Here is an 11,309-nt window from a genome sequence, read left to right as displayed (position 1 = left end):
ATGGCAACCGCCGGGCCCGCGTCAGGCGCGCGGGAGGGGCCGTGACTCAGCAGCGCTGGAGGGGGGCGGTGTGACGTCATGGCGCGTCACCACTCCGCGACACGAGGCCTTCCGCGACACCGGGGACCCCCGCGACACCGGGGACCCCCGCGACATGGGAACCCCGCGACATGGGAACCCCGCAACATATAGCCCTCGTTTCACCGGTGACCCACGCGACACGAGGCCCCATGTGATAAAGGCCCCTTGCGACATAGCGACCCCAGCGACACCGGGCCCTCCCCGACACGGGTGGCCGGTCCTGCCCGCGGGGCGGGAGGTGAAGCCCACCCGAATGGCTGCACTGCACCAGCAGAGGTTGAATCCCTTTTGTCCCCTCTGATGGGACTCAGTGTGGTGGTTGTCGTCTGATTGCGTGGGGTGTTTGCTCTGGTATCAGGGAATAGGATTTGAATCCCACAGGTTAATACATGGATCTGTGTTTTCCATCCCTCGGGAGCTGAAGCAGCGTGTCCGGGAGGTGTTGCAGGCAGGGAACGTGTCGGTTGTTCAGTATCCATGAAAAGGATGGAAACCTGAGTGGAGATCACAAAATCGTAAAATATCCAGAGCTAGAAGGGACCCACAGGGATCATCCAGTCCAACTCCGGGCCCTACACAGGACAAGCCCGAAATCCCACCCTGTGCCTGAGAGCGTTATCCAAATGCTTCTTGAACTCTTGTCAGGCTTGGTGCCCTGACCACTGCCCTGGGGAGCCATAAATTTACATGTATTCCCTCCCTGCTTAGTCAGGAACATCCAGCTGTGTTGAAATCCCATTCCTTGCAGGAAGCAAAATGCCTGCGGTGCAAGTGAAAGCAGATCTGAACTTCACACATTCCCCTCCCAGCCCCAGCTGAGATCACCATCGTGTCCAGCCAGTTCTTCCTTCCTTCCCTTCCTCCGTGACCTTCCCCAGGTCACCCGATCCCAACAGCAAATTTGTCCTCTGGAACAAATACAATATATTCCACTTTAAAACATTCTGTACTTGAAAAATTAAAAATTTTGGAACCTTATTATTGCTTCAAGCAAAATCTTTTATTTCCCAGGTCAATGGTTGCCTAATCCTGTCAGTACCACTTGAAGAATTCCCTCTTTTTTATCAGTTTTAACCCCCAAAGTGTTTTTTCAACAGATCTTTGGTATCTCTGGTCAGAACATCGAGCCCTTCTTGGTGCAGTAGGTGCTTCTTTGCGGTCCAGAGATTGGCTTTTAAGGTTTCTTGTCACGCCTGGGGACAGAGTTGTCACACGGCGCAAGAACTGTCAGAATGGAGTGCATTTTACGCAGAAAATCACCATATTACGTGTGCACCTGAATGTACCCACCACCTCTGCAGGTAGAGACGGGCATGGGGAGGGAGTGGGTATCCCAAGAGCGGGAAACTGAGTCAGGGAGGGAGGGAGGGGAAGGGCAGCGAGGTTTGGGGCAGCCTTAAGGCGGGCGGGCGGCGCGGAGCCGCTGCGCTGTCGCAGGGCGCTTGTGCCGCTTTAAGGCGGTGCCGGCGCTCCGGGCTCGGCAGGCACCGGGAAGAGGAACTGGGCTTTGCACTGCCGGGTCGGGGCGAGCTCCGAGCCGGCCACCGGCCCCGCTGCCCCCGCTCCTCTCCCGCCGCCGCTCCGCGCTCGCTGCCAGGGTGGGATGGAGCGGGCAGGGGGAGGAAGCGCTGGGGGCCAGGACGGGTTTTTGCATCCCCCCCGCGCCCCCCGGCAGCCCCTCTGCTCCCCCTTGCACCCCCCCGCCGCTGCTTCCTCCTGCTGCAAAGAGATGCGCTTGACAGGGCTGCCCGCTGGCTCGGTGCGTGCTTGAAATAGAGACCCCCCCCTTTGCTTGGGGATCCCCCCCAGATCCTGCTCTCAGCCCCCTATCCCCTGCCACAAGCCCCCCATCTGCTTACTCGAGGCTCCATAGCCTGCTCGAAGCCCTGTCGTCTTCCTTCAGCTCCCTATCCCTTTCCTCAAGCCCCTATCCCCTTCTCTGAGCCCCCTTCCCCTGTTCCAGGGTCCCATCCCCTGTCCCAAGCCCCCTTCCCCTTCCCTAAGCCCCCTCCGAGCCCCCCGTCCCCTTATTCAAATCCCCCTTCCCTTTCCTTGAACTCCCATTCCCTGCCCCAAACCCCCATCCTCTGCCCTGGACCTGCTTCCCTGAGCCCCCCATTCCCTCCCCTGAGCCCCTTTCCCCAAATCCCCCATCCCCTGCCCCAAGCCCCCCCTCCACAATGATTTTGCTGAGCTGCTTCCAGCACCTGCGGCCCCGGCGCTGCAGCCCCTTGGCCGGGCTGGGCAGGGGGCTCGGCCCCACAGCGGGGTCCCGCAGGGCTCTGCGGGTGCTGGTGGACATGGACGGGGTTCTGGCTGACTTCGAGGGAGGCTTCCTCAAGAAATTCAGGGCCAGGTACCCCGACAAGCCCTACATTGCCCTGGAGGACCGGAGGGGCTTCTGGGTGTCGGAGCAGTACGGGCGCCTGGGACCCGAGCTGAGTGTGAGTTGTGCTTCCCCCGGCTCCTTGCATGGGCTTGTTGTGGCCAGAGCTTGGCCCTCAGGGACCGTCTGACCCCCAGGTCATGGGGGCAGTGCTGGGGAGGGCTGTGGGGGCCACCAAAAAGCTCCCAGGAAAACACAGGAATACAGGAGGGCTTCCAGCAGTGCATTTTCTCTCAGATATCCAGCTTTTTTCATGCACATCTGTGTCTTTCTTAGGATGGGTTGGGTTGATAAAGACCTTAAAGACCATCTTGTTCCAACCCCCTGCCATGGGGAGGGACATCTTCTACTAGACCAGGCTGATCAGTTGGCCTAGTGGCTTTTTCTCTGCATGCCTGGACAGAGATAGATGCAAGGAAAGGGGATATTTCAGAACATCTGTCTTGAAATACCCCGGATTATATAACTGGGTTTTTCTAGCTCTGATTTGGCCATGTGGATTGGTACCATTCCTAGACGGATTATTTAGCTCCTCAAGAGCAATGTGAGGGGTGGGATGAAGCAGAGCAGTTCAGAACAAACCATGCAACTGGATGCTTCATCTGAGGGCTTACTTAAAACAACCCAAGCCCTCCCATGCTGGAAATTATTATATTCAGTTTAATAATTAAAGCTTAAAAGCAGAAGCTCTCTCTACGTTGTAATTTATCATTCAGCAACAGGCTGACTTCTGCAGAGAGTTGGTTTCTGCCTCTACAAGTTTCCCATCCCAGTGGATGTCTGTGGTCTTATCCATGGACTGCAGTTCCACTGGCTGAAATGTGTTATGGTAAATAAAAGTGTTCCTGTTGTTAGGAGTATGATGGGTACAGGGGAAGGAGTGGGAATAAGGTCCAGGGCTCTCCCATAGGCAAAGTCCTAAACAACTTGAGGAGCTGAGGGAATAAAGTGTCCCTTCTGGCTAGGAATGGTGAAAGGGAAGTGCAGAACGTCATTTGTGCAGTAAAGCAGCTGCTCAAAGTTTGGCACACGTAACACACAATAACAATTTTTTTCTTTCTTGATCGTAACTACTTTGGATGTGTTAAATGAAGTGAGCTCATCTTGTGTCTGCTGTGATCATGTAAAACCACCAAAACCTTGGGCTGAACAAGTAGCAAAACTTGCACAGTCTGACCTCAGGGCAGTCTTGGTTTTCCCTGTGGTTTCAGAGCATGGCTGAAGTGAGTAGGAGCTGCTCTGTGGCTACAGACACATGGGTCATTCCAGTCTCTGACCAGAGAGCACCACTGACCTGCTTCAGGGACCAGAAAATAGGAGCCAAAGAGTCCAACAAGCTGCAGGTCCCAGCTCTGAAAAGGAGAAAGTTTAGCAATGCACTGAGCTCACAGACCTGGAAGGATGGAGAGCCCTGGACAGGCAGGGAAATTCCTTATGGGGATTGAGGGTCTGGCCTGGCACATGGAATTTTTCTGGCTCTGGGAATGGAGTGGGTGTTTTCCTCAAGATGAGTTAGTTCTTCTCTCTTCAAGCTTGATTGCAAAATGCTTTTTGACATAATTGGAAGCAGGATAGCTGCGGAAGTGTTGCTGTAAGAAAACACTTTAGTGCAGTTTGAAGTGCTCTGCTGCATCAGGCTGTGTTTCTCAGGTGTCTCTTGTGCAACTGCAGACAATATCTTAAAAATAAAACACCATTACTGCCCAGTCTGAGGCAGATCAAGTGGAATTTGAATGTTTGCATGGCCCCATGGCAAACTTTTAGGCTGGTTGTTCTTGCCATGGAGCCTGGGGGCATTTCTGCATCTGCAGCTCCTCAGCTGCATCACAACACTGGGGCTGGGCTGCTCCTGCTTCTTCCCAGCTCTCCTCCCCAAGGACACGGTGTTTGTGCAAAATAATTGCTTTCCTTGGCACCTGACAAGCTGTTCACCTGTTTGAGGCAGTGCTGTTCCTTAGAGCTGTGCTGGACCCATTGCAGGCAGCCCTTGGACTCTGCCCTCACCCCAAGGTTTTGCTCCCTGTAGTCTCCTCTCTGTTCTCCCTGTGCCATACCAGTGCACCCAGGCTGCTGTCCTGGATGTTGTGTTTCAAATCCTTGCCTGGAGGTTCTCTATTTGCCTGCTAGACCTTGTCCAGGCTTCCCTGAGGAAGAGCTTCTGCATGCATCCTGACATGTGGTTCATCCTGTAATGTACTTTCTCCTGGGAGTGCAGCCTGGCTGCTATTTTAAGTGATCTCATGGAGACAGTTAGGCCAGAGAGCATCTGTGCCTGAACAGCATCATGGTAGAGCAGGGCCACCAGCCCAGGTCAGCTGGATCCACTGGATCTGTCCTTCTGGATGGGTTTAGTTTGGATCTGGATAATCTTTGGTGTTTAGCCTTACAGGAACATGCAGCTTCCTCTGCGTCTGGGGCTGCAGAGACAAAACCAAGCCTGTTTCAGAGCATCTCCAATGTGAATTGTATGGGGTGGGTGCAGGTGGGAAGCAGAGGCACCCACAGAGGCAAGGGGGGTGAGCAGGAGGGACTGGAGCTGGTGCTCCCACTGTTCTCCCTGTCCCATCCTCTGTCCTAGCAAAGGGTGAGGACACACATGCAGAAAAAATTGCAAGAAGTGCAATATCTGCTTGCTTTCCCCTCACAGGAGAAAGCCATCAGCATCTGGGAATCCAAGAACTTCTTCATCGAGCTGGATCCTCTCCCTGGAGCTGTGGAAGCTGTGAAGCAAATGGCAAATTTGGCAGAGTGAGTATGAACCTGCCCATGGCTTGTGGGGATGGACAGAGGAGCAGCTGTGTCTTCACATCCACCTCTTGGCAGAAGTGCTGATACAACAACAGCATTAAAAATAAATATCTCCTGGCTGTCAGGAAAGGGAAAGGAGAAAGGGCTTTAACTCCTGGAGCAGTCACCTAGAACATCAGCCATGTGCAGCCTCTTCCCTTCAGCTCTCTGCTCCCAGCAAAGGTTGTGAAAAGGCAAACACGATTGTGCTGTGGGTTTCTGTGAGATGGGGGATTAATGTCTTAAATCTGTTTGATCTGTGTGTGGTGGGGGGTTGGCTTTGGGCTGCTGCCTGCTCTGGCTCACAATGACACTCTGCCCGTGTTTTTCTCCTCGTGGCAGCACTGATGTGTTCATCTGCACGAGTCCCATCAAGAAGTACCGGTACTGCCCCTACGAGAAGGTGAGCAGGCCTAAATCTCAGCTCCCCCTTCATCCACACTGCCCAGTGAAAGGTGTCTGGCCCCTGCATGCTTCTGCCTGTAAAATTTACCTCATCCATCCATTTGCATGCACTGAGGCTCTTGGTCTTAGTCTTTCATCATGACATCAAAAGTTGCTTGGCTCTGAAAAGAACTTTTACTCCAGCAGCATCCAAATCCATCCCACTAATGAACTTATTAAGAAAGATATCCTCCCTGTGTAGGGGCCAGGGCTTCTTCCACTCCACCAAGAGCCCCCTTGCCCCATCCATCAGCCTTCCCTGAGCTCACCAGCCATTTCTTGCCTTCCAGTATGCCTGGGTGGAGAAGCACTTTGGCCCTGAATTTCTTGAGCAGATTGTTTTGACACGAGATAAGACGGTGGTTTCTGCTGATCTGCTTATAGATGACAGACCTGATATAACAGGTAGGAGGTGAGGGGTGAAGGAGTGACTGGAGGCAGCCAGGGATGGGTGTTGGTCTTTCCATGCTGTTTGGTTTTTGCAACTTCGGGGTCTTCAGGTTGGAGTAAATCAACTTCAATGTTTCAGAGTTGTCCAGACCGCTGACCTTCCTTCTTTTGCAGGGGCAGAGCAGAACCCCACGTGGGAGCATGTGCTCTTCACAGCCTGCCACAACAAACACCTGAAGCTGAAGCCCCCCAGCCGCCGGCTGCACTCCTGGTCTGACGACTGGAAAGCCATCCTGGACAGCAAACGCCTCCCCCGTGGCCAGGCCACCTAAACACCAGCCCCCAGGGCCACCTGGGGCTGCAGCACTTGCCTGTGTCTGTGTGAGCCCTGCTGAAGGCCAGAACCACGGATGGACAGACAGACAGACACTGTTCCTGCTGCAGAGAGGAAGAGGAGGGTGAGCTGAAGCACCACAGTCACCTGGACTTGCAAAACAGACCCAAGCCCAGCCCTGCCACGAGGGAGCAACAGCAGGATTGTGCCTGTGGACCTGGCAGCCTGGCTGGGGGACATTTCCCACTGGCTCCTGGGGTCTCTGTACTGCTTCTGCACCCCCCACAGGGCCAGCCTGGTGTTTGTGATGGACAAGGTCACCCTCACTGCCCTTGCCTGGTGCACTACATGGCACAGATCAGCTCTTCATCCTCCCCTCCATGTTATGGTCAGGGATCATGCATGTGATTTGTTTAGTCCTTGCAGGGTTTCATTCCAAGGAGCTGCCTCACGAGGTCTTTCCCACTGGCAGTGCCTGGATCTGGGGAGAGGGGTGGCTGGAAGGGCAGGGAGAGCAGGCAGGTGCTGTCCAGGCTCCCTGCACTGGGGTTGTGTTGGTGGAGGATTGTCACAAGCACATCCATGGATGCTGTTGGCAGTTCTCATATACTGCAAGGGAAGATGCTGGGGGGATGTTGCTGTTAAAGGCTGGTTTCAGCCAGGGTAGAGTTAATTTTCTTCACAGAAAATACAGCCCTATATTAGCCCCTGTGAAAAAAATTAACTCTACCCTGGGCCAAAACCAGCACAGGAACCCATGAGAGGTGTCCATGAGCTGAATTACAGGGTAGTTTATTCTGCAGCTCCACCACAGTCCCAGCTCTGGATATTTGGGGACAGAGCATGCTGCCAGCCCCACTCCCCTGGTTCTGGGATCCTGCAGAGAGCTGTTCAGTGCCTGGCTGGTGCAAAGAGGTCACAGCAAATGCAGTTGTACCAGCCACCTCTGCCAGGGGACAATGCAGGGGCTGCTGAACTCTGGGAGCAGCCAGCGCTCCTGGGAAGCTGCAGTTGGCCACCAAAAAAGGAGGATTTAGACCAAGGGGCAGCTCCAAGAGGGATGTTTTTGGCATAGCTGTGCCCACAGCCTCTTCCTCCCTTGTTTGTCTCATTTTTGCTTCACTGAGCCCGCACCAGTCTTGCCTTGAACTTCAGCCACCTGTCTGGCATGAGAAAGCTGCTGCTGCTGCTGCTGCTGCTGCTGCTGCTCTTCCCGGCCTCAGAGACATCCCAGCTGCTGGGAGAGCCTGGAATCCCCTCCCTGCCTGTGGCACTGCCACAGGGCAGCCACAGCCCAGCTGTCCTGAGTGGGACAAGCAAAGCCCCAGGTGTGAGCTGGGTGTGTCACTGCTGACACCACAGAAGCCATCAGCCCCCGTTGCTGTGTGTCCTCACGCTGTCCAGAATCCCACTGCCCTCCTGGCCCAAGGACTTGCTGGCTGCAGCACTAAAATTCCCCACCTGAACACATAATCCCACAGGCAGAGGTGGTAGCCAGGGCTTGGCCAGGGTTTGCCACCCTGCCCTCCATGCTCACACCTTTGGTTTGCCTCTCTCCCATCTCCTGTCGGCCCCCATCAGCAAAAGTATATGAACTTAACGCTACATTTCCAACAAATAATGTAATTCAGCAGTGGCAGCCAGACCTCTCCTGTATCAAGGACCTGGAGGGATTCTGGAGTTGGTGCTTTGGAACCTGTGCCTTCCCTGGGTGCTGCAGGGCCAGGGATGGGGCCTGTGTCCACTTGGGGCTTTCCCTATTTCTTGGGATGGGGGAGTTTACAAAGTTGGCATGTTGGCCCAGGGACTTATATACCACATGCATCGTTTTTTTCTTTCTTTTTTTTTTTTTTTTTTTTTCATTTTTCTTTCCTGTTTAAACCACTGTGTGCTTCTCTGGGTGATGGTTTTGGTTTGGAGGGGTCTATTTGGAATGTGCAGCTGCCTGAGGTGCAGCCTCCTGGCCAAGAGCTGCCTTGGCTGGAGGGTTTGCAGGCTGGGAACTGGGACAGCATGGGAGAACCATGGGCAGCTGAACATCAGGAACCCCTTGGCTCCACCAGACCTCCACCGGCTGTTGGCCCTCCGTGCAGCTGGGGTGACTTCATAGAGGCCACGCTGGTTTTTTTCTAATGGTACCATGTAAATATGAGCTGCCTCCAAGCTCCCCAGAGCCTTCTCCCTGTTCACTGAGCCAAAACAAACTGGCACATCGATTCAGCAGCTGCCCAAAGCTGTCATCTTCCCCCCGAGGGATGTGGCTCTCTGGGGCCAGCAGGACTTTTCCCTGTGATAAGATGTGATGCCAGAGAGACCATGTGGGTTCACACCAAATATACTTGAAAGCAGAGCTGGGGTTTCTCGTGCCTGAGGCTCCAGCTCCATGCACAGAGATCCTGAGCTGGTAGCTGGACTGTTTGCTGCCACGCTCGGGCCTGGGAGGTGACTCCATCACCGATGGATCAGCCCGCTCGTCGTTCAAGCCTGTCTGTGTCCAGCTGAGATACACAGAGCTTTTATTTTTGAATGTACATCTATAAACCCGAGGCAAATGAGGAGCACTGCAATAAACACTGGGTTGTTTGACATCCAGCTGCCTAGAAATGGAGTTTGGGGTTTGCAGCTTCCCAGCTGTGGATCTGTGTGGGGGTAGGGGGGTTTCATCTCCAGGTTTGGGAATATCCAGAAAACCTGGAACCAGCCCTGCTGCCCTGGCAGTACCATCACCCTGTTAGACACAGTCCCCATGGGCAGAAATAAAGCCAAGGGGTGGTTTTGGGTAGAGTTCTTCTTCCTAAAGATCTTTTATAATAAATAAAGCTGTGAAGTGTGTGTCCTGTTGGGCCACAGAGCAGAAGCTATAAAAGGGGCTGAGACTGTCATGGGCTGGCTCTCCCTGGGATTTTATGCCTTATCCATCACTGTTGGCTGCTCCACATCCACACACCCAGGCTGTGAGGTGTCCCCTGCCCTCTGTGGGGCTATGCCATGAGCATCCCTGTGCATGACCAGAACCTGCATGCTGTGAGCAGTGCCATAGCCCAGCTGGGCACACGGGACCAGAGCCAGGGAGGGAGGACTGTGGGACCATCTCAGAATCACAGGACAGAACCTGATTGTGTGCTCCTTGTGTTGGTGTGGCTCCAGGACACAACACAAGGTGTTACCAGGATCACATCTGTGAGCTGGAGGTGTCCTGCTGGAGCTGGGACACCAAGGGACTCCTGGCCAGCATGGGGACAAGGTGATTCAGCTGCCAGCTCAAACAGCACTGCCTGAACTGGATGTACACCTCCCCAGGATGCTGCTGTGGATCCCATAAAGCTGTTCCAGGGCTGGTTTAGCAACAAGCACCTCTCTGCACTTTCAGCTGCTTTTTGGGGGTTCCTGACAGCAAGTGTTGGGCCACAGCTCCTCCTCCATCCCCAGTACCTCACCCTGCACTGGAGGTCCCAGCTCCCCAGAGGAGACACCATCCTTCCCTGGCCCAGGGATGGAGGCAGAGGGTTTGACATCAGTTCTGCCCTGAGCTGGGGCTGCTGGATGGTGGCACTGGGACCAGGGTCACATTTCCAGTAGGAGATGGGGCAAGGTGGAGGGACTGCATGCTGATGGAGCACGATGAACTCCTGGTCTGCAGCTGTGTCTGTTCTTCCATGCTCACCTATGTGGCTTTTTCCCCTTGAAAAGCCTCAGGCTGCAGATATCACATATCTTCCAGGTGATAAGCAGTTTCTAAAGCAGGCAGAGGCAGAGAGGAGGGGTAAGGAGATGGTAGTGCCCTGGCCCTGAGCACAGGGCAGTGCTCAAGGCCGGTGCTGGTGGGAACCTTTGCACCCTTCCAATGGGCAGGAGCTGCTGAATAAATGTGCAAACACCCAACTGAAAGCATCCCACTCCTCCCCAGTCCAACTGGACCAAGGTAGCAGCCCCTGGCAGGGCAGGAGCAAGTGATGCTCACCCCTGGATCCTCGGAAGCAGTCACCACGCGGGTGCTCATTAGCTCGTTCTCATGCTGGCCACTGCCCAAATAACTCCGAGCAGTGTGAAGTTCCCAGCGGAGGGGAGAGCCAGGAACGCAGGGGCCAGCCGGGGCCAGCCCTGACGCAAGGGCAGCGGGTGGTGTGGGACAAAGCCAGGGCAGGGGATGGGGCGGGAGGGAGGATGAGTCACCCAAATACGCAGGAGGGGAAGGAAGAGAGGAAGCGATGGAGCAGCTGGAGGCAGCTGGATGGGGCTTTGCTCCTGCCAGAGTGCCCGGTTTCGGCAGAGGAGCAGGATGGTGTCCCACGGTCACTGCTGGGGCCAGGCTTTGGAGCCCGGTGGTGCCAGCGCAGAGTGGGCAGGACATCCATGCGGATGGAAGAGGAATATCCACTAGAGGGGACTGTGTGATCGCGTGTGGCAGCGCGCTGCTGCCAGCCTGCTCTCGGCACGATGCACCAGCTCTCCTTCCATCCCTCAGCCCTCCCGGCTATCCCAGCACAGGCTCCAGTGCCCTCTGCATCCCTCCCGGAGGCACCGATTACCGGGACCGGGAGATGGACCGGGGGGTACCCAGGGGCAGCAGCAGCTGCAGGTGCCAGGAAAATCAGAGAATGGTTTGGGCTGGAAGGGATCTTAAAAACCATCTCATTGCAGCCCACTGCCACAGGCAGGGACACCTTCAACTATTCCAGGTTGCTCCAAGCGCCCTCCAACCTGGCCTTGGACACTTCCAGGGATGGGGAAACGTGTTGGGGTGGCCTCCACCAGGTGCTGAGCCTCCCCCCAGCCACTTGCTCTCTCTCCAGCTCGATGAGGTAGAGAATGAATGGGATGGGCAAAAACATGAACGACGTGTGGGTTAGAAGGTGAACTAGGCATCTACAGGGTCCATATAGAAAA

At 55.0% G+C, this 11,309-nt stretch overlaps 1 protein-coding gene across 1 annotated transcript; it reads left to right on the top strand.

Moving 5' to 3' along the window:
- The first annotated feature begins 1,543 nt into the window (after positions 1 to 1,543).
- Positions 1,544 to 9,014, top strand: NT5M (5',3'-nucleotidase, mitochondrial). Its single transcript, XM_014871003.2, has 5 exons — positions 1,544 to 2,525; positions 5,115 to 5,215; positions 5,597 to 5,657; positions 5,989 to 6,103; positions 6,263 to 9,014. Exons 1-5 carry the CDS (start codon positions 2,262 to 2,264, stop codon positions 6,418 to 6,420), a joined length of 699 nt encoding a protein of 232 aa, XP_014726489.2. The 5' UTR covers positions 1,544 to 2,261; the 3' UTR covers positions 6,421 to 9,014.
- The last annotated feature ends 2,295 nt before the right edge of the window (positions 9,015 to 11,309 follow it).

Source organism: Sturnus vulgaris, chromosome 16 (genome assembly GCF_052056855.1).
Source record: "Sturnus vulgaris isolate bStuVul1 chromosome 16, bStuVul1.hap1, whole genome shotgun sequence".
Taxonomy (NCBI): domain Eukaryota; kingdom Metazoa; phylum Chordata; class Aves; order Passeriformes; family Sturnidae; genus Sturnus; species Sturnus vulgaris.
The sequence above is the reverse complement of the archived record's forward strand: the minus strand, read 5'-3'. Positions and strand labels throughout refer to the sequence as shown.